A 23,084-nucleotide genomic window follows, 5' to 3' on the forward strand; every position below is an offset into this window, starting at 1 on the left:
GCGTACATTCCAATAGGTTTAAGGTATTTATGTACATGCAATTGCAATTTGAGGTTTAAAGTTAGATTTGATTTTGTAGTGTGGTTTGCGCCGGCAAGGGTTATGTGAAAAGCGTATATATGTTTTTTTTTTTTATTTAAAAGAAACATGACTAGTATAACTAATTGAATTACGATAAAATGAAAAAATAAATTTCCCTTACGACACGAGTCGTTTATTACTTCATATTTTTGCGAATAAAATTATCAATAATGCAATGTACGTTCAGCGATTGTTTTTTTTTGCGCATGAATTTTCTCTGTCGAAGATTACGTTATTGCACTTCAACTACAACTGCAGAATTATGCAATAATAAAAGATTAACAGGTATTTTTTTTTACTATATATATATATATATATATATGTATAGCTCTATTATTAATGTACATATATAAATACATGTGTTTCTCGTACTTGAATCTGTATGTATACATTTCTGTAGTTATTTCCTTTGAAAAGAATTTCCTCTAAAAAGTAGGAGAAATTTAAATTTTTCGCATAATTGGCAAGAACTTATGAAATAAAACTTTGATTGAAATCTACTGAAAAATATTAATTAAAAACAAATGTGAGAATAAAAAGGAAATAATATCTTAAATTTGCAGATTTTCCTGCAACGTTTAAACCAAAAGATGTAGAGCAAGGCTGGTATGATATTTGGCAGAGCAACAATTACTTTACAGCCTCCAGAATAGCAAAGATAAGAAGAGACAATGAGGAAAAAGAGAGCAAAGAGCCATTTAGTATGGTCTTACCACCACCCAATATTACAGGAGTGTTACATCTGGGTCATGCACTTACTGTTACAATCCAAGATGTCCTAGCAAGATGGTTAGCAATATTAGTAGCATTAAATAATATAATAATAACATATAATATTATGTAAATTAAAAATCAAACTATTACATTATATAATAGAACTATTATGTCAAAATTTTTGATTATTATATACTTAGTATACATATACAGATGACAGTAATATATTAATATTTTATTATTATTATTACTATTATATCATATATTTTTTACATTAGTACATTTATTTACTATAAAGGTAAATTTACCATTACATTATAGATTTTTCTCTACTGTGCACACATACATACAGGCACAGAATGAAAGGTCATCCGGTATTGTGGATACCAGGTCTGGATCATGCGGGAATCGCGACGCAGGCCGTGGTGGAACGTACGTTGCGACGCACGCGAAACATCTCACGACACGATATGGACCGTTCCGAATTCGAGCGATTACTCTGGCAATGGAAAACGGAGAAGGCCACGATTATCAATCAGCAGCTGAAAGCCCTTGGTGCCACGCTTGACTGGAACAGAGAATATTTTACGATTGATGAAGTAATGTTCTGTTTTATTATATAAAATATATATCTATATATATTACATAAAATAATTATTACTATATTTAGTATGACGAAGTTTTGTACATGTGTGATCTCGTAGAATCATAGTGCAGCAGTGACAGAAACGTTTGTACGGCTAAACGAAAGGAATCTGTTGTACAGAGGCAAAGACCTCGTCAATTGGTCTCCAGCGTTGCGCAGCACAATCTCAGAGATCGAGGTTGAAGATTTTGTAATAAATGGCAAGACGCAACTCCGGTTACCTGGACACGAAAGCAAAGTTACTGTTGGCCAATTAATCAAGCTGGCATATCCGATCAAAGATTCGAGTAAGTGTAAAAATAAATATTAATTAAAATTAATTTTATATATATGTCAATTTTAATATTTGATTTCGCAGAGGAAGAACTGATAGTTGCAACAACTAGGCTAGAGACGATTTTCGGGGATGTGGCAATCGCTGTGCATCCGGACGACGAAAGATATTCGAAGTACATTGGTCGGCAAGTTTTACATCCCATAAAAGAGACAATCATACCTGTCATAGCCGATTCCTCGGTCAAGAGAGATTTTGGCACTGGTAAAAAGAGATTTATAGATAAATTTGTAATTATATAAAAAGAGAGAGAGAGAGAGAGAAGAAATTAATAAATTTTGAATAAAATTATTTCTTTTATTATTATTGGAGTAATTATATATATTTTTCTCTTGCAGGTGCAGTAAAAATCACACCGGCGCACGATCGCTCGGATTATAGCATTGCCAAAAGACATAATTTGGCAGTAATTAGCGTTATCGACGAGGCTGGCAATATGACAGATGTATGCAAGGAATTCAAGGTACGACTCGTGAAAAAGATATAAGTAGTACGACTTTTTCTTTTTTTTTCTTCTCTAGATATATTCTTGAGATATTTTTGAAAATAAATTTTTAATATCTTTACAATCTCATAGTATATCTATATATTTAATCTTTTTTTCAATGTACTTGTATAGATTATTGATTAAATATATTGTCATATATTTTACTTATTTAATTATTGATTTCTTTTCTTGTTTATTATTGTCAATAAATAATTTTAGGGATTATCAAGATTCGTCACGCGGGAGAGACTCATGAATGAGTTGTCGGCGCGAGGTATCGTGAAGAGCGTGGAGGACCATCACCGAATGATACTGCCACGATGTTCACGTACGCATGATGTGATTGAGTATCTGCCTAAGGAACAGTGGTTTCTACGATGCGGGACAATGGCTAGACAGGCGTACGAGGCCGTAAAGAATGGTGAATTAAGGATCGATTCAAGCGATGGCGACCATGAACAATTGTGGTATAATTGGCTTGAAAACATTAGGTAAAATTACTATATGTATATGATTATTTAATTATTAAATAAATAATATTTATGAGTAGTAGATAAGCAAAGAAATACATAAAAAAGTAAATAAATAAATAAATGAATGAAAGAATGAATAAAAACAAGTAAAACAAGTATGTAACGAATAAATAAATGTATACAGTAATGTGTGAATAGTCTAAATATATAAAAACATGAATAACTCTAAACATGCGAATTAATTAAGTAAATTTGATAATTTAAAAAAATTTTTAATTTCTTTTTTTTTCAGAGATTGGTGTGTATCGAGACAGTTGTGGTGGGGTCATCGCATCCCGGCGTATTCTATAAATCATGGTGACAATAACTATAACAGTGATAACAGTGATATTTTCACTCCTAATAGTATTAACAACACTACGTGGATAATCGCACGATCCGAAGAAGAGGCATATTTACGAGCACGAGAGAAATATGGGGATACAGTAAGCATACGTCAAGATCCTGATGTCCTCGATACGTGGTTCTCTTCAGCAATTATACCGTTTGTCACTCTCGGCTGGCCGGAACATGTTAGTTTCTGTTATTACTATAATTTTATTAAAATAATTTAATATATCGTTTACTGTATTAGTGTTACCATTATCTTTTTGATCTTATTTATTTTTATTATATTATAATTATCTGTTATTTTAGTTTTTTTTATTTTTACGTTACACTTACTATTATTGCAGACGAAGGACGTGGCAAAATACTATCCATTAACATTGATGGAAACTGGTCATGATATCTTCCTTTTCTGGGTGGCTAGGATGGTGATGCTAAGTTTGGAAATGACACAAAATTTGCCATTTAAGGTATACAATTATATATATATATATATATATATATATATATATATCATATATAAATCAAATATGTATATATATATATCAATGTTATTAGAATTTTAATATATAAATTTTTCAATAAACAGTAGATTTTAATCAGTCCGATCAATTTGCAATTGAGTTGTTCTACTAAAAAATAAAATTATGTACTATTTGTTCATTGAATCATAATATTATCTTTTTTAAAAAATATAATTTTTTTATCAAAGTTTTATGTACTGTAAAGATATAATCTCTAGTGTAAATGCGTTTGAATTGATAACTATCTATACAATTATATACATAGGAGGTTCTGCTTCATGGTGTCTTGTGCGACGCTAATGGTAAGAAAATGTCCAAGAGTTCTGGTAATGTTATCTTACCAGAAAACATTATGAATGGTTGTAGCTTTGAGGTGAGTATTTTTCAAATTAGTAACACATATACATCAAAATTATATTACAAAAATATAATTAAAACGTAATCGTAACATAGGAACTGAATGTGCAAGCAAAGCAAAATCACGCAGCGGGCATTCTCAGCGCTGACGAGTTGCAGCGAACATTGCGTGTCAATACGAAATCGTACTCTGCAGGAATACCAGACTGCGGCGCAGATGCTTTGAGGTTGTCGTTGTGCGCACGTAATATTAAGAGTAAGTATAATAAATAAAATAGAATTAGGAACATGAATATCTATGAAAAACCTAAAGAATTGTTGAAAAGTTGTAAGAATTTCAAAAAGGAGTTTAAAAAGAAGAATCATAAAAGAAACTTTTACTATAGATCGTACCATCAGTTTTGACGTAGATGATTGTCGCACGTATAAGTATTTCTGTAACAAAATCTGGCAAGCGAGTAAATATGTGTTACTGATGGCAAAGAATGACGAAAATAAAGAGAATCAACAACATAGAGAAAAAGAAAAAAAATATCTAAGTCAGGACCAATGGATCTTGAGCCGATTGTCATGGATGGTGGAAACAGTGAATAGTGCGTTTGTCGAGCGAAACTTCCATAAGGCAACTACTGCAATTCGTCAATTTCTGCACTATGAGTTCTGCGATCTTTACGTGGTACAAAATAGTACAATATTTTATAAAATGTGTAAGAATGTTAAAAATATTGGTTAATGACAATAATAATGATAATTTGTATTTTAATTTTATTTTAATACATTTTTAAAAATTATATATACATATAAAGTTTCTTTAAACACAGGAGAGCACAAAATTCGGATTCAAGAGCGGCAATGCAGCTGGACATTTTGATACTCTTACAAAATGTCTAGAAGTATCGTTGCGTCTTCTTGCACCTATTACACCTTACTTGTCAGACGATCTATATACGAGACTGGTTAAGAAGGGTTTGCCAGGATTTCAGTCAGTTTCCTCATTGCTAGAGACATCCTATCCCATGCCATATGAGGTATGTGTATGCATATATAAGCAAACATAAATAATTTTTATATTTTTTTCAATGTATACATGATTTTCTTTTTTCTCCCTTTCCTCTTTTTTCCCTTCTCTTGAACGTATTATATTAAATAATTTATTTTTAATTGATCTATGTTTACTTGTTTTAACAGTTTGAGCATTTGAGAGACGTTGTACTGGAGGAAAAGATGTGCAAACTTGTGAGTGTGATAGATATGATCAGAAGCTGTATGGCAAATGTGAGCAAGAAGTCAAATCCAAAAGGTAGGATAATTGGTAAAATAAACATGCTGATTAAATCAAATTTTTAATCAAATTTATTACAAAAATTAATATTATATCTAATATAAAATGTACATACATATATACATATGCATATACATGTAGATATGTACACATAATAGACGAATAATAAATAATAAATAACAATAGTGAAATGAAAATTTATATATGAAAAATTTCCCTATTTTTTTGGACAGTTAGTATCCTGGTCAATAACATGTATGATTATGACTTTTATCAAGAAAATATAAACCTGATTAAAGGAGTGAGCAGAATCTGGAATGTACTTATTCACTTGACAGAATCAGTTAATGATGGTGATTTTCATAATGAGATAGTGAAAGGCAACAACGATAATTTCGACAACAGTAGCATTTACACTACTCGATATATACATACGAACGATTGCTCGTTACTTATTGCAGCTACGGTAAATGAGAAATATATATATATAATTATAGTATTAAATTTTAATTATACATATACTAGAATATCAATATCGATATTAATCTTTTTCTATACTTTTAATAAAAAGTAAAAAGAAAAAGTAATATATTTATATATAACATATAGTATTTATTTTCCTAAGATTATATTTTATACTATTATCTTTTGCATAAAAGATTTACAATGCTTATTATTTATCTTATAGGATGCCTCGATGTTGGAACAGGTTAAAAAGAATATTGCAAGAAAGGAGAAATTGGAAAAAAGAAATCAAGAAAAAGAGAATCTTTGTTAGAATGTGTGATATCTACTATGTCTGCAGATGTAACTTCTCTCTTTCACACAAGTAAATTATACTTATGTTTTCTGAAATTTTTTATAAATAAAACTTTGCAAGTTGACTGCGCATACATATAGTTAAATGCAGAACTTCACGCACGATTGCAATTGCAAAAAATACTGGTCATTTGTTTAAAAAGTTAAAAAAAGTTATTACAGCATTATTTTGCTCATAGTACAGATAAATTATAATACTCAATGTTTTTCAAAAATTATATACAATGCTTGAAATTCTGCTATTTTTTTATCTAATTTTCCTAATATGCCAATATTTTAGAGTCTAAATTTTCGCGATTCAAATTTTTAAACAGAATCATGATTCTTGTAATTTTAATGCCATTTCTTTGATTTTCATTATTCTAAGATCAAAACTAAATTCTCAAATCTTTTAAGACTTCTTTTATTCTGATTACGTGCGCACCGAATTGAATTGTTGCGCTTTTTGTCTTTTATTCACCTTCTCCCTCTAACATAAAATATGATCACGTGGAAGATCGGAGTACCGCGAAATCGTAATAGCGCAGAGGAAAAGAAGTTAATAATCAAAGAATAATTAATCAGAGAGTAATTTTAATAACGTTTTATTGTAAAAGGAGCGGCATAATTAATTATCGTTGTGAGCTCTAAATGGAATCTGATAAAACGTACTTTTCTAACAACCTTGTATTGTACAAAGTTAGGTTAGATTAACGAATGCTTACATTTGAACATTTGAGTAAATCGTGCATTGTCAATTCACTGACATTTGAAACAAATAAATTATTGGAAGATGATCATGGAAGCGTTGAATGAATATTTGGAGATTTTAGCTGGCCATGTTTTCGATAATGATAAGCTGGTAATTATATCGCGAATGCATTCATATATAATGTTTATTTATATTGTATATATCTATTTATTTATATTCTATATATAAATGTAGTTAACGTATAATTTAATATTTTTAGGTCACATACAAATGGTTAAGCAATGAATTGCATGTTCATGTTAATAAAGCAAAACAAATACTATGGGAATTCTACCAAAAATATAAAAACAATAACATTGAGTGCACGTATTTATTAATTGGCCTCTTAAAAGATAATGAAATGCGTGTAGAGGTAGTAAAAGAATCTGCTATATTTAAAGCTAAAGAGAAGTTCAATAAAATTATTTCGGAACACATCTATAGTGTTCACAAACCCCTAGTGGATCTGAAATTACTCGCCACTTCTGGTTCTGGAAATGTGAATTACAGCGCAATAAAATGTGATGCCTGCAAAGAGAGAAGTGATGAAGAAATGCAGCTGTTACGTTGGGGTATAGCTGCAAAGAAAATCACAATGGAAAATGGGACAAATTTAAAACCTATAGATACCACAAATCCATCAAAAATAGAAAAAAATTCAATAACAGCAAAGAAAAGTGGATTTAATAATTTGTTTGGTTCGACTGCAAAATCAAAGAATACTGAAAAATCAACTTTTCAAGAACAGGATAAAAATTCAACAAAGAAAGATAAAAACTTTCTAAAGGAAAAAGATTTGACAAAGAAGGATACAGATTCAATGGAGAAAGATGAAACTTTAAGGAAGGAAGTTAAAGAGTTAACAGAAAAGCAACAAGATTCTGTGAAAAATGATAAAAATTCTGTAGAACAAAATAAAGGTTCTTCTAAAAATAGTCCTATGGAGAAGACTAAAGGTTCAATAGAGAAGAGTAAAGGAACTGTCAATTCTAGAAAAGTGTCTCCAAAGAGCAATTCTGTAAAGAAAGGAAACTTGGATAATTTTTTTGGAAAGTCTTCATCTTCTTCGAAACCTACAGAAATATTAACAGAACAGAAAAATGAGACTGCCAAGGAGGAAGTTGCAGAAAAAAGAAAAGTTAAAAATAAGGAGAATTTACGTGGAAAAAAACGTAATAGAAGCAAAGAAACAGACGAAACTGCGAAGAAACGGAAACGAATTGTTGTCCAGAGTGATTCTAGCGATTCAGAAATACAGAGTGACATAGAGATGGAAGAATCAGTTCCTGAATCCCCAGAGCCTGAAGCTGTGACAAGACCTAAAAGTCCCTCTCCACCAAAAGTAAAATGTGAAAATGGCAAAAGAAAAGTGCTGAAGTTAGTTAATAAGACTTATAAAGAAGGTGAATATATTGTGACAAGGAAGGAACATGTTTACGTAAGCTGTTCCGAGGACGAAGAGGAGAAAAAAGAGGAAGAGAGAAAGAGGGAAGTAAAGAAAGTAGAAGCAAAAGTGGAGAAAGTGAAGAAAAAGCAATCCACACTAACAGATTTTTTTAAGAAGTCCTAGATTTGTGTCTTAATTTTGTAAATTTAATTAAGTCATAAATATTCATTTAATTCTATCAATATTATATTTTTAAATTATTTATTAAGACATAGTTAATCTGATATAATTAAAAAATAAATATACACAACAATAAGTGATATACATTATTAATATTTTTGTGTAATGCAATATTAAAAAAATTTTTTTTATTTATATATGATTATCATGCATTTGCTAATTTATTGTTTGAAAACTAGTTTACTTTATTTTAAAAATTTTGTTTAAAATAAATAGCAAAGCTTTTTCAAATATTGCACCATAATAAAAAATTTTTCAAACAAAAAATGTTGCATTTTTATTATTTTAGAAAATACTTTTAGAACGAATGAGAAAATAATATAAATATATATATATATATATATATATATCAAAGTTATTACACTGTATAATTTGATTTGCTATAAAATATTGTACAAATAATGGAAATTATAAAATATAAGTGTAACTAGATCTATTTCTCGTATCCAATTTCTCAACAAGGTGAGTAACACGTTATCTGGTAAACGTACTTATCAGATATATTATCAGGATCGATTATAGTGATTCGAGTATAGTATCTTTTGCTCTGACTCAATGTAGTTTAAGCAATCATTGACATCTAGTCTAAATGTGAAACCAAATGACGAGTAACAAAATTATATGAATCATGATGTTTAATTATTGTAATATCATTATATTACTGCTTTTAATTGTGTGCAACAAATGTTTGTGTAACATATGCAAAACCTGTGCATGTTCTGACTTAAGTAAGAAAAAGAAAAAATCTATAAGAAGAAGCAATAAAGATTAATAAATAAATTGAAATATAAACGTATATACTATATTATTTTTGGGAATATATTTTTATCACTAATATATATTTTTATTGTCAATATTATAAATATTGATATTATTTTCAAGAAGGAAGATAATAGTTTATTAAGAAAATTAAATAAACGATAATAAATAAAATTAATAATTATTATGTACATCTTTATGTTATTATACTATTATTAATTATCAATATTTTTATATATAGATACAGAAGCAATTATTGATTGCCATGACAGACACTTAAGAAGCAATGAAGTTCTCATTTTCGATCAGCATCAACAATTAAACAAACTTATTCTTTCAAAAAATAATTTAGTACTTTTACCCATAAACGAACTAAAGAACTTGACACATTTAAAAAAATTAGACTTGTCTCAGAATCAGTTGAATAATATACATTCAAATATCTTCAAGAATCTAAATGAGCTCGAAGATTTAAATTACTCGCATAATCTATTATGGAACTTTGATATTTCCATTCTAAATATAGACTCTTCCCTTTCCAAATTTAATTTGAGTCATAATCAAATCAACAGACTGGAGAAAAGTTTAGAAAACACAACAACGAAATTGAAAATTTTTGATGTGTCTCACAACAACCTGACTGATGTGGTAATGTAGCAATTTTATTTAATTTTAGCAGTAAAACTTATTTAAATTTTTTGACAATGTTACAACAATAAATTATATAAAGATAATAATATAATATATAATTATTTTATAATATATTAATATTATGTATTAATCTTATTTGTTTTATTTTATTCCGTTATAGAGATTCCTTGATGGTTTACCTGAGTTGGAATACTTGGATCTTTCCTTCAATAAACTGCTTATTTTCCCAGACAAATATTTGCTCCGCCTACAACATTTGAAGATACTTTACATGAACGATAACTATTTTCTCGATTTAAATCTTCAAAATTTCCCATTTTCACTGCTGGAACTTTATGCAGGAAACAATTATATCAATCGCTTATTACCACAAAAATTATCAATTCGCATCTTAAACATTCAAAACAACCGCATTTCTAATATATATAAAAATTTAACATTACTGGAAGAATTAAAGGATCTAAATATTAAGGGAAATTCCTTATCAGAATTTCCAGATGTTTTTCTGAAAGATTTGGAAACACTGGATTTATCCTTTAACAATTTAACAATAATTCCTGAAACAATTTCTATTAAGAATTTTCCAAATTTAAGAATTTTAAAAGTTAATGGAAATCGTTTAAAAGATATAAAAATTCGGTCTGAACTGAGATTGCAAAGATTTGAAGTAAATTTTGTGGAGACGATTGAAAAAATTGATAAAGAAACATTTCTAATACTGAGAGAGAGGAAGAATGATTGTATTAATATAACTATTTCGAATAATACAAAGTTGAGTACAATCGAGAAAAATGTTTTTCAGCATATGAACATTTGTTTTGTAAGCATATTTTATAATTGGTTAGAGATAAAATATATTTTTACATATAATTATTTTTTTTTTATTTTTCAGCTAGATTTGAGCAATAATTACTTTACTCATTTGCCATCAGAGTTATTTGATGTAAATGTTTCAAATGCGAAATATCTCATTAATCTGCAAGGTAATCCATTCATTTGTAACTGTTCATTGCAATGGATGCTAAGTGTATTAGTTCCAAAACTTTATTTGATGAAGCCCAGTCTTTTAGAAGATTTAAGGTAATTCTAATATATTATATAAGTTAATATAATTGTATGTATATATATATATATATATATATATATATATATATATATATATTATTGGAACTTATTTCACAAATTATGAATAGGTAAATAGCATTTTTTCGTATTTCGATACATTATTAGAAAATTTAATATAAGTAAATAAAATATTTTTTTCAATTTTTAAATTTATTAATTACAGATGTACTGGTCCACCTCCGTTGACCAATAAAAGAATGATTCATTGGTATAAATGGAAAGGAAAAGTTTTCTGCGATGATTTTTCACATTTCGCAGAAAGAATGACTGTTAATATTGCGAGTATTTCTGACAAACGGGTCGTAACATTTGAAATTAGTCCCGAAATGATTACTGTTCTGGCCACGACGATTGCTCTGCTTGCAATTCTAATGATAATCGGGATTCTGTTAACTCGAAGGATGATCGAGAAAAAAAGACGAATTAATCGTAGATTTTAGTAAATAGATAAGGTATTAACTTAATCGTAGATTTGCAGATAGAATCAATTTGTTATAAGTCAATTCAGTAATCAATTAAAAATTCAAAAAAACCTATTAATAAGCTTAAAGACAAGAAAAGAAGTGTATATTATTCGTGATATATATATATATATTTTTAAATAGTCTTTTAAAAGTATTACGAGCTCATCTTTTTTGGACTTTTTATTAAAAATAAAATTTAAATCATTAAGTAAATATCTTTAATTTTCTTTATTTTCTTATAAAAACATGAAGACTGTCATTGTGGGAAAACATATAAAAGATATTACTTCCATAATTTAGCGCAGCTTATATTCTTACATAAATTAGCTGTTATAATATCTAATCCTTTCTTATTTTTTTATTATAGTACATATTATAACAGGAACCACATAGTCTGCAATAATATATAATAATAGTTACCATATATAGAAATATATCAAGAATTTTGTGATTATACTTTGCTTTGGTAAAGTTCTATTCAAAATTATATTTATTTTAATAAATAAGTTTATGTTTAACAACAAATATAGCTTTATCTTTAACATAGCTTAAATCGTTTTTTCAAAGATATTTAAATTTTGTTTTTGATTCATACGTTTCAATGTAAAAAACCTCTTAAAAGTTTATAATTACATGAATTTTATTTTTTATTTACTAATAAATATCTTTCTCCAAAATATTAATTAATGTAATTGATTATAATTAAATCAATTACTTAAACTGATTTGAATTTATAAAGATTCAAATTATTTAGTCTAATTTAATTATGATTTGGACGCAAGGTTAAATATAATATATATTATAATGTATAATATATATCATAATTACAGTATATTATATATAATATGTACATATTATGTATAATATATTATATTATATTATTATATATTATAATATATTATTATAATATACATTATCATTTCCTCTTAGAGTCATAAGATTGATTTCTTTGCGGCTATAATGTGCGAGAAGGACCTTTATGAAATTACGATTTGATAAAATCGATTCTTCCACACTCATAACACATGAAAACGATTCTTATATTTAAGATTGTAATAATAGGCATACTTAATCAGTATCAACATTAGATATCATCAATTTGCCAATGACTAGACGTCACTCTTGGAGGGGGATTTTCCCTGAGTTCGGTCAGAAAATTGCAAATGTTTTGATAATAATTCGGCTGGCACCAAGTTTCATTATGCGTGCCACCCACGACTGGAAGTATACGTTTACACGTGCTTCGGCAATTTTTGAAGAGATCCTGCATCATGCGAGGTGGTACTAACGTATCTGCCAGACCGGAAATGAACAGAGTGGGTACTGTGACTGCGCGAACTTTCAGAATAGATAAATACTGTAATAAAAAGTATGAAAATATAAGAATATGTTATAAAAAAAATAAATGTGATCATAAAAGATATTTATTATTTTAAAGATTATGAAAAAAATATGTAATAAATTATTATTATATTTAATTATGATAATAATAAAATTAAATGACAATATAATAATAATATTACTGTTACAAGTCAGACATTGACAATAAACTTACTTTGTACTACCACTTTATAATATGCTAAATTTTTCTTAAAAAGAGTTCATAATTTGTAGAAAACCAAAATAATCGTTCACAAAATAACATTAAAAAGAATGGAAATTTTCTATCTTTTTACCTTGTTCTTGTATACAAAGAGTGGCAGATACTGTAGAAATTTGGATCCGACGAATAAGGCGGCCATATCTGGAATACTAGTAAAGGTGTTTTCGAGTATAAGGCACCAAATTCTCTGCGAATTTTCTTCTTTTGTGGCTAAATCGATTGCTACTGCTCCACCTATCAAAATTATCAGATTAAAAAATAATAATTAAAATATAAGTAATATTTGAAGTACTAAAATAAAACCTGTTTCTTTACCTAGTGATCTACCAAATACTATAATTTCTTTAGTATTAATATCTGTTCTACTAGACAGATAGTCTATTCCTGCTCGGGCATCCATATAGAGACCCTCTTCAGACGGAGAACCCTGCGACAGTCCATAACCCCGGTATTCTAACATTAAAATATTACACTGAATGTTATGATACAGTCCCACTATGTTTTGCAACCTAGAAAAAATCAATGAAACTTATAATAAATTTATTATATACATGTAATATATGCACAATTTTACTTACTAGTATATATAAATATATTATTTTTTATATAATAGAGATTATATAGGTATAATCAATGAAAAACATGCATTTCTGATAATATGATTATAATTAAAATTTCTAAAAATGTCTTACTCAGTATTATTGTAATAATTTATTTAACTTATGCTTAATAATGTGAGTGTAATAAGTAAAGCAACATTAAATATTAAAATAAAATAATAAATACTGAATACCGATGGCCCATGTTGCCAGCATTGCCATGCAAAAACAATAATGTAGGTGCCTTCCTCATTCTATCCTCTGGTTGAGAAACAAAGAACATGTGAAGCATTGTACCATCTCCAGCTCTGGTATACACACTTTGATATGGTAAATTAAATATTGAAGGAGCTGGCACATAAACTCTGGAATGAGATGGCAGTTCTGGATGATAAAGAAGTTGATCTTCTCTGTGATAGAGAATTCCTGTAATAATAAAGTGTTATCAAATATAAAAATAAAGAATTTTAATTTATTGTTAAGAAAAATACTTCTATATATTACTATTAAAATAATGATTATAAAGAACTTTGTTAAAAAATAATACTTTCTGCAGTCAGAGATACAAACCAGTTGTGGCGAAGCACAGCAAGAAGAAAGCTAAAATTCCACCATATAACCAATATAAAAGGAAGCAGACAAGGATATAAACTCCACTAAAAGCCCAACACTTCATGGCGACACTACCCAGAAGTCTCATTGGTCGACTGCGAGCTAAACGTATTCTGATGGACATTATTTCCCCGTTTTGTCTAATTTGACAAAGCGTTATCTGAATAACCCAACTATTTGCAATAAACAAATTCGTCTTGGTTTAAAGACACCCATGATCCATTAAATCAATCGCTGCAATTTTTCACACTTCACTCCTGCAAAAAATTGATAAATATTCTATCAACTATACATTATTATAATTGTAATTGCTTTTAATTTATTTTATACATCTCATAAAAAATTTGATAATAAATTTTATAACGTATGTTTGTTTTAATTAAATAATATTTTATTTTCAAATAAAAGGCAATATGTAAGCATAATCAAGAAAGGATAAAATATTTCAGTAAAAAGTTAATTATTTTCTCATCTACTTACAGATAATAAAACAATACGATTAAATATATAAATTGATATTATTAAATATGATTAAATATGTAAATAATTAGATGGATTATAGGATTATATGATTTTAATTGATTTATAGTTTAGATAAAAAATAAAAACGAATTACATGAATTGTGTAAATTAGAGAAAGTATACGTATTATAACCTAATCTGTGACAGTGAAAGTTGCATCGTATAAGCTGGACGACCTAATTAATGGAATTTAAAGACAAAAGCTAAAATGTAAGCATTCATAAAATGATGATTGTTTGAATAACGATTGTTATACCTTGAGCATTGAGCGTTTAATTTTATTTAATTTATTACGCTATAAATTATTCACATAAATCTAGGTTAGTTTGTACGTACGACATCTACTATACTTTCTATTCGTCGCTCGTCGAATGCGCGCGCCATTTAACGTAGTTTCCTCGAACTAGGATGCGTTCGGAAATTTTACTCGCGAAGTAGAGCATTAAATTGACCAATCAGAACAAAGAAATCTTTGTCCTGATTGGTCAATTAAACTCTACCTTTATCTCACGAGCAGTATTTCCACTAAGCAGAATGTACCTTTAATCTTCGCGGAGGTTAATGATCGAATTCCTTCGATCTGATTGCGTCTCGCGTCTTTGGGAAGATGTGAGGAAAGTGCGAAAAGTGTAGAAGATACAAGATACAAGTTACAAGTGCCGATTGTAGGACAGAACGTAGACGTAGGTTGTAGGTATAGGGTAGGTCGTCGTGTACGCGAATCGTCAGCACACTCGCGTTTCGATAGCTGTCACGTTCGAAGGTGCATGTACGGGATAACCTCACTCCGCTCGTCCTCAACGGAACGTACGCAATGACGGAGATAGTGGTGGCCAACGACGAGGAGCAGTTACTCTCGCAGATCTCTAATCTTGTCGCTCGCGCCGCCGATGACGCAATCTCACGTGATGATCGGCTTTTTCGATTCGGAGTATCAGGTGATCCCCTACAATTTCTTACGATCCATATCCCCCGTATATCTTCTTTTTTTTTCTTATATTGCGTACTTCTATATTTAGCTCTACAATGTCTCCTGTGTACACAATTTCTGCATTCTATAATTTTACATATATATACAAAATAATATACAACTCTGCATCCAAAGGTTCATTTCGTGAAGCATGACAATTTGACCTTTAGTGATACTAAAAAAAAAACCTGAATTATTTTTTTTCATGATTAATACAAGAGCAAAAACAGAAATCTGGTTTTTATGAAAATTCCGTAGTATATATTGTATATATATATATATATATATATATACTACGGAACTTTCATAAAAAAATAATTCAGGTTCTTTTTTTTTAGTATCACTAAAGGTCAAATTGTCATGCTTCACGAAATAAACCTTTGGATGCAGAGTTGTATATTATTTTATTAATTCGTGAATAAATGAAACATTAAATAATAAACGAAACAAAACACAGTTTTCGCAAAATTGATATTTGCATGTCTCTGGCATGAGAGCCATGAGAAGTCTTTTTTTCTTTTAGTTAAGTGTTACACTTTCTACACCCGATATGTGAAATTAGCATGTAATCGAAACATTAGCTTTGTCATCCTTTTAGCTAAAAAAATTCCGTTTTTATTTTGATATCTATATATGTATAATAATAATATCTATATTATAATAATATATCTTTCTTATATTTAGTTCTTATACATATTTATTGTTAGTTATATTTCTTATCTTAGTATATTTTATGTTTGGAAAAGTTTTGTCTATAATTTGTATAAAATAATTTTAAACAAATCTTTTCTCGTCTACATTTCTTTAGGGGGGGGGGGGGTAAGAAGGGGTTTCTAAAAAATTTTCAAAAATGAGAATAAATATCTTGGTAAAATACACCAAGAAAAATATGTGCCTTGTGCACTTATCAATTTTGCAGAAAATTATTTTCTGCGAAATCGACGCATTAATATCCACGTTGGCTCTTGTTCGCTAATTTCCTATTTGTTTATTTTTAAATATTAAGAACCTTATATTTGAAGTATTTAATTTCAAAAAATTGAGATTTTTACTTTATAATGATATAAATCATAATCAATTAATGAAAGAGAAAGAATATCTTAGAGAAAAAAAATAATGGATATATATATATATATATATGTATAAATTTAAAATTAGCTCATATATATACATATCAGATATGATAAATTAGTGGATTATAAAAATTACTTAAGCATTATATTTGTGCATTTCTGCAAATTTAATCTTTTTTTACGAATTCGCATACAAAAGATTTTGATGAAAATGCAGCGAGTAGCTAAAAAGATATGCTTACTGATTAGGTGATTCTGATTATTGTTGGTCATGTTTATGCTTAGCATTCTACGTGGCTCGGATTAATTAATCGATTGGACAGTAATATTCAAATATAATGTTGCATGACGATAAAATTCACATTTCTGGAGCAATAAATATATGTGGAGTAATTTTCTCGAAATTTGTAGGTTAAATAGCTTATACTATTATTATATTTAAATGTATAAGCATTTATGCAAGAGCATAGATATGTAGAATGAGTCATGGAAATCTGACAATTTTCAAAATGAAATAAAATAAATAAAATATAACTTAAATATTTATTTCTTATCAGAGATAACAATAAGATATAAAATCATTTGAATATATTACTTGAACTTATTCAATTTTTAAAATTAAAAAAAAGTTTTACATTTATTAAATGTTCTCTGCATTTATCCTATATATATTACTTTAATCTATCACATAGATTTTACATTGCTGTTGGTACCATATTGTATAGCTGTAATTTTTTATATATCTTAATGAACTCAAGGCTATGTACAGAAAACAATTGCAGTCGTAGCAAACAATACGATGTAAACAGCAATATAAAACCTGCATGATAGCCTAGAGCAATATAGAATGTGGAGAACATTTGACAAATGTGAAAAATTTTTTTAATTTAAAAAAAATGAATAAAATTAAGTAATATACATAAATGATACTTTATATCCTATTGTTGTTTAACAAGAAATAAATATTTAAGTTATATTTCAGTTATATATATATTTTTTTATTTTGAAAATTATTAGATTTCTGTGACTCACTTTATATAAGAAGTGTTTTGAAAAAAACATTGGCCAAAATGCTATTTATATACTTAATTATATAAAAATTATATTGAAAAGTTTATACCAAATGTCTCAGAAATACCTATCAATGTATAATATATGTAATTAGATGTTTACAACATTATTTTAAATGTTCAGTTTTATTAAAAAATTAAGTAAGAGAGGTATGCCATACAGATGTTAAAAAAATTAATGAATTTTTAATTAATGACTTGTTGTTTTTATAGGTGGTTCAGTGGTGGAATTACTGGCCAAGGCTTTGCCTAATATTACGACCGACTGGAGCAAGTGGCGCTTCTTTTTCTGTGATGAACGAGTAGTGCCTCTAGAGGATTCTGATTCTAATTTTGGCCTCTACAAAAATTGTCTCATTGGAAAAGTGCCTGTCACTGAGGAACAATTCATAAAAATTGATTCAGAATTAAATGGTATGTGACCAATGATTAATTCTGTTATTTCTGCTTCTATATTAATAAGGAAAATTCGACAAATAAGGGCCAAATCTTTTTTAAGGATTGACCTGTATCAGATATGCCTGTGATGAAATTGGACTACATGTACAAAAACTTCTTATTTTGATAGAGAAATCAGAAATCATTATGTTGCCAGTTTATTGTTTTTATTTATATTTCTATTACCTTATAATTTAAAATAAGTTAAATAATTGTTAATCCTGCCAAGAATGTGATTTGGACAGTTATAAAGTTTTTGCATACAAAAACTATTAATATCATTAAAATCTTTAATATTTATGACGTTATGGACTGAATAATGAAGAAGTTTATAAAATTGATGTTGTATATATGTTGTCTTTTGAAAAATTGATTACATACACTGGCAGTGATGTTTATTACTTTTTGAGCATCCCTTATAATAATTGATATATATTTTTATTATATATAGTTAAATATTTATTGTCATCATTGTTTTAATATCTTCTACATCTTCTTACAGTTATTTTAATCTTCCATTATTTTTTCAATTTTATATTTTTTATTTATATTTATATTGCATGATATATCATATTTCTTGCTCATTTTATTATGTATTATCATACACATGCATTTATAATTCTTTTATAAGTTATTATTGTTTATATTATTTATTTGTTATTTATTTATTTATATGTATTTGTAGCCGAGAACGCGGCGAAGGATTACATTAAAAAAATGGCCTTCTTCTTCCCGCCGGACAGATTACCAAGATTCGATTGTTTGCTGCTGGGCCTAGGTCAGGATGGACACACATGCTCGCTCTTTCCGGGTCATCGGGCTCTCGACGATGAGAACATGTGGGTCACATGGGAGTTGAACGCGCCGAAACCACCACCTAGTAGGATCAGTCTTACGATGCCGGTCATCAATAACGCTCGCATGTGCATATTTATCGCTACTGGTGCCAGCAAGACCGAAATTGTCAAGGTAAATATGAAATTTTTAAATATGAAATTATTTTAATCAATTATTAATGATTAACGTTAAATTTATTTTTACAATTTTTGCACCTTTTACAAACACGAGAATAAGAAGTATTTAATATTTTTAATAGTAACTTAACGATGGCTAAATTAATAATAATAATTGATAGAAATATGTAATAAAATATATTTAAAGGAAATAAAAATTTCTATTTTAGAAATAGAAGATACATATGTATCTTAAATCGTGGCCAACTTTTGAATGTACATTTGGGCCCACTTTAAAGGGAGTAAAAGACACAAGATACCATGTGTATCCAGCATTCTAATGTTGTCACATGGTTAATGTGGCAAATATGAATAGTAGAACAGCATAAGAGAGGAAGTGGTAATTATTAGGAAACTTGGAAATAATTAATATTCAAATTTCCTCTCTATCTGTACTATTGAATCTTATTTCTGGATATTCCTGTTTGAATTTTCCAGCTAGCTTCTATTTTTAATTTCTAAATTTCTATCTTGAATGTGGATATATAATACTATATTGTCTTCTTGTTACTCTTCTCTCTTTAAATCTATGTTTATTTAGTAAATTATAAAATTATTTAAAAATTCTCTATTATCATCTCAACTATTTAATTCTCTGTAAAATTTTGCCTTCTGACTTGATTTTTCTTACGCTGTTCTCTCACTTGATATTTGCCATTTAATTTCTAGAACATACATATATAGGTGGAAGGAAGGGTATGTCCCACTTGATCAAAATTATAGAATTGCACGTATAAATTAGGACTGAAAGTCAAACAATTAATTTTGATTGTATTAAAGTACTTTTTTGTTATTTTTGTTGTTTTCAGAAGGTCTTGAAAGACAAAGAGGATTTACCAGCTACAAGAGTGAATCCAATTGAAGGCACTCTCTTTTGGCTGCTTGATCAAGAAGCAAGCAAGCTACTTAATTCAGACTGAAACGCGAAATTAGTCCAAAGTAAGACCGCTACACAAGATTTGCACCAATTTTATAACATTCCATATTATATATTAAGATTCTATAATTCTACTATAAGCCTTTATTTAGCTTGATATTTTAATACATGCTTTTTTCATTATAATTTACTATTAAAGTTGATTTGAATAAGCATGTGTTCATACCAAAGGCATGTAAAGATAAGTCATAAAAAAATCAAATAGGCAACTTTTGACTGATATTGCTCAATAATATCGTTTATAAAAATATGTAAACTTTATCATAAATTAGTTTACAGAGATTGTAAAAACATAAAAAAATAAAAGAATAAAATTTGCATTTTCATCGAAAAAAAGAGCATTTAATAATAAAATTTATTAAATATGTAATTTAGTAACAAAAAAATTTAATTCAAATTTATTAAATATACATAAAACATAAAATACGAAGAAATTGAATCAAAGATAGAAAGTAAATTGTTAACTGTTTCATTATAAATATATTTACGATATATCATTTTACTTCATCAAACTGTTCATTTTTTTAGAGGGTGGGAGGGAGAAAAATGCAAATGAATTGATCATAAAATTTACTCCAGATGTCACAAATTTTCAAGCTAAATTATAAATAAGAAATATATTTAAATATGGTGCCTATCTATTACAAATTGAGAATCATAGATAATATGAATTAAATTATATATGTATTGTGTAATATATTGCAAACCTAAGAGACAGAGAGAACACAGTGCCTTTAATAAAGTAAAATAATGATAAATTCACAATTATATTGTTATAATATTTTGTGATAAATATTATTACATTTATTTTATTATAAAATAATTAATATAAAAGAAAAATTTTGCAATACAATTTGCACAATTTTAATTTTAACGTCACAACTAATTTTTTATTATTGAACTGTAAAAAGGTCCTATTATTTCTTATTTTTTTAATTTCTAATATTATTTAACTTTTTATACTATAGTCTGACAATAAAATTCGCGACATGAAATATACAATATACACATCATACATACCCATTGCTGAACTGGAATGCAATTCCCTATAAAGTTTCTTTGAATTGCTATAAATGAATTCCTAGCATTTTTCTTTCATCTTTCGAATTACAAACTTTATTGCCAGACTCATGAATTAAAATGATTTTGATGACAAAGAATTTAAATGATTGTGAACAGGTAAGTATTAAAAATTGTTTGTATTACACGCGATTTATTCTTTTTTTAATCTTCCCAATCTTGGAACTTTTTGTATCTCTAATTTATATACAAAATATTTTATAAAAAATATGAATAAGCAAAGTAATAGTATATTTTTTGCAAGAATTTAGGGAAAGACATAATTTAAAATAATAAATTCTTTTTTTAGTTTTTTCTTTAATTTTAATTAAAACAGATTTAATTTCTGAGAAATAATTTTTTGTTAAAGATTAAAAAAATTAAGGTAATTAATTTACATCTATTTAGTTATTTAAATAAAGATATATTTTTTAAAAATTCTTGTAGACAATCTCTATATAAACAAAAGAATAAATTTCTTTTGGTGTCATAAACTAAAATGGTTAATTGAGGGACTTAAATAGTGGCTTAAATACATATATGGAATTTATCAGGATTTTTAATTCTTAAACAAATTTTCAATAAAAATAAATAGGATATATTATTTGAAATATATCTTATATCTATTTTTATTAAATCTTTCAAATATGATATAAGAGTTTTATAAATTAAATTCTAGCTAAATCAAAAGGCGCATATTTTATCACGAACATCAAGCTTTTTATGCTTTCAACTCTCTTCTAATAATTTAATACAACTAAATTAACTAAATAATAACTAGCAACAATTTTATCTAGTAGTTCATTTTTTAAGGATATAATAAAAAGTATACTGTATGTAAATTTGCACAATCATTAATATTAAAAAATTATATATAAAAGATTTAAATTAATATATACTTTTGCATCAGAAAAATCAATTCTATATAATTTAATAACCTATTCACAATAAATATATTTTAATAATTTTCTAAAATTAAAAATAAGATTAATGAAAACTATTATTTAATATTCTCTAAAAGATTTAAAAAGAACTTGTTGAGAAATTTAGTTTCTATTAGAAATTTCAATTTAATTATAAAATTTAGTTTAAAAAAAATAAGATTTTATTAATTTTAATGTTATTTTTTTATTCTCATTTTTTATTAGTTTTATAAAATAAGACAAAATCAAATTTAAAATTAAACTTAAAACTTGAATTAAAATAAAATAAAATATTTTTCTTGCGTATAGTTTATCGCTACTATTATATCGCGTCCTTGAATATAATTAAGGTATTTATCGAGCGCGAGTTATCATCGCTATTTTCCGAACGTTCATCAATAAACAACGTATATCCAACTGTGTACATGTTTATAATACATGTCAATTCACAATATACATAATAATTCTTGTAAGTTTACAAAAATTGTTTAAGAGAATGAATTATATCAATTCGAATACTTATATAATAATATTGTAATAGCTGATGAAATTAAATTGACATTTACAAATACTAATAATCAAATAAAGTCAAAATAAACATTAAAAACTGTATAATTTATAATATACATAGTAATTGCGAAATTATGTAAAAAAAATCAATCCACTGAGTTAATAATTTTCGTTTTTATAACATATTAAAATAATATATATATTTTTTCTTTTTATTATAGGATTTTTTCCATCATGCTTCTATGAAAACTTCAAGATATGAAATTACATTTTTAGAGATAAAAAATTCCTTAGA

The 23,084-nt window shown here is 27.2% G+C and overlaps 5 protein-coding genes across 10 annotated transcripts; 4 read left to right on the forward strand and 1 right to left on the reverse strand.

Annotated features, from left to right (window-relative positions):
* Window positions 1–231: 231 nt before the first annotated feature.
* Valrs-m (Valyl-tRNA synthetase, mitochondrial) lies at window positions 232–6,332 on the forward strand. 2 transcript variants are annotated; one of them, XM_072900460.1, is made up of 16 exons: window positions 232–366; window positions 645–870; window positions 1,148–1,394; window positions 1,500–1,728; window positions 1,800–1,979; window positions 2,114–2,238; window positions 2,482–2,753; window positions 3,028–3,307; window positions 3,470–3,592; window positions 3,912–4,019; window positions 4,100–4,259; window positions 4,390–4,679; window positions 4,825–5,031; window positions 5,192–5,303; window positions 5,519–5,751; window positions 5,974–6,331. In XM_072900460.1, exons 1-16 carry the CDS (start codon window positions 252–254, stop codon window positions 6,061–6,063), a joined length of 2,997 nt encoding a protein of 998 aa, XP_072756561.1. In that variant the 5' UTR covers window positions 232–251; the 3' UTR covers window positions 6,064–6,331. The 2 variants fall into 2 exon arrangements, with proteins under 2 accessions (XP_072756561.1, XP_072756562.1); XM_072900461.1 differs by lacking the exon at window positions 232–366 and having other exon boundaries at window positions 732–870; window positions 1,117–1,394; window positions 5,974–6,332.
* A 146-nt stretch (window positions 6,333–6,478) lies between these two features.
* On the forward strand, window positions 6,479–8,507 carry LOC140670052 (uncharacterized). The gene is made up of 2 exons (XM_072900462.1): window positions 6,479–6,945; window positions 7,055–8,507. Exons 1-2 carry the CDS (start codon window positions 6,877–6,879, stop codon window positions 8,402–8,404), a joined length of 1,419 nt encoding a protein of 472 aa, XP_072756563.1. The 5' UTR covers window positions 6,479–6,876; the 3' UTR covers window positions 8,405–8,507.
* Window positions 8,508–8,843: 336 nt separating this feature from the next.
* Window positions 8,844–11,616, forward strand: LOC140669981 (uncharacterized). The gene is made up of 5 exons (XM_072900254.1): window positions 8,844–9,189; window positions 9,462–9,868; window positions 10,032–10,691; window positions 10,764–10,951; window positions 11,160–11,616. Exons 1-5 carry the CDS (start codon window positions 9,090–9,092, stop codon window positions 11,434–11,436), a joined length of 1,632 nt encoding a protein of 543 aa, XP_072756355.1. The 5' UTR covers window positions 8,844–9,089; the 3' UTR covers window positions 11,437–11,616.
* A 66-nt stretch (window positions 11,617–11,682) lies between these two features.
* Window positions 11,683–15,257, reverse strand: Bem46 (abhydrolase domain containing 13-like protein Bem46). Of its 4 annotated transcripts, XM_072900261.1 has the most exons (7): window positions 15,053–15,186; window positions 14,233–14,531; window positions 13,857–14,088; window positions 13,379–13,572; window positions 13,137–13,297; window positions 12,529–12,817; window positions 11,683–11,854 (listed from the first exon to the last, which is right to left on the reverse strand). In XM_072900261.1, exons 2-6 carry the CDS (start codon window positions 14,396–14,398, stop codon window positions 12,545–12,547), a joined length of 1,026 nt encoding a protein of 341 aa, XP_072756362.1. In that variant the 5' UTR covers window positions 14,399–14,531; window positions 15,053–15,186; the 3' UTR covers window positions 11,683–11,854; window positions 12,529–12,544. The 4 variants fall into 4 exon arrangements, with proteins under 4 accessions (XP_072756362.1, XP_072756364.1, XP_072756360.1 ...); XM_072900263.1 differs by lacking the exon at window positions 11,683–11,854 and having other exon boundaries at window positions 12,385–12,817; window positions 15,133–15,257; XM_072900259.1 differs by lacking the exon at window positions 11,683–11,854 and having other exon boundaries at window positions 12,385–12,817.
* Window positions 15,258–15,381: 124 nt separating this feature from the next.
* Window positions 15,382–23,053, forward strand: Pgls (6-phosphogluconolactonase). 2 transcript variants are annotated; one of them, XM_072900265.1, is made up of 4 exons: window positions 15,382–15,734; window positions 18,123–18,323; window positions 19,033–19,316; window positions 20,173–23,053. In XM_072900265.1, the coding sequence occupies exons 1-4, from the start codon at window positions 15,611–15,613 to the stop codon at window positions 20,278–20,280; spliced, it is 717 nt and encodes a 238-aa protein (XP_072756366.1). In that variant the 5' UTR covers window positions 15,382–15,610; the 3' UTR covers window positions 20,281–23,053. The 2 variants fall into 2 exon arrangements, with proteins under 2 accessions (XP_072756366.1, XP_072756365.1); XM_072900264.1 differs by having other exon boundaries at window positions 15,386–15,734; window positions 20,170–23,053.
* Window positions 23,054–23,084: the final 31 nt, after the last annotated feature.

The sequence above is a fragment of the Anoplolepis gracilipes genome, chromosome 10 (assembly GCF_047496725.1).
Source record: "Anoplolepis gracilipes chromosome 10, ASM4749672v1, whole genome shotgun sequence".
Classification (NCBI taxonomy): domain Eukaryota; kingdom Metazoa; phylum Arthropoda; class Insecta; order Hymenoptera; family Formicidae; genus Anoplolepis; species Anoplolepis gracilipes.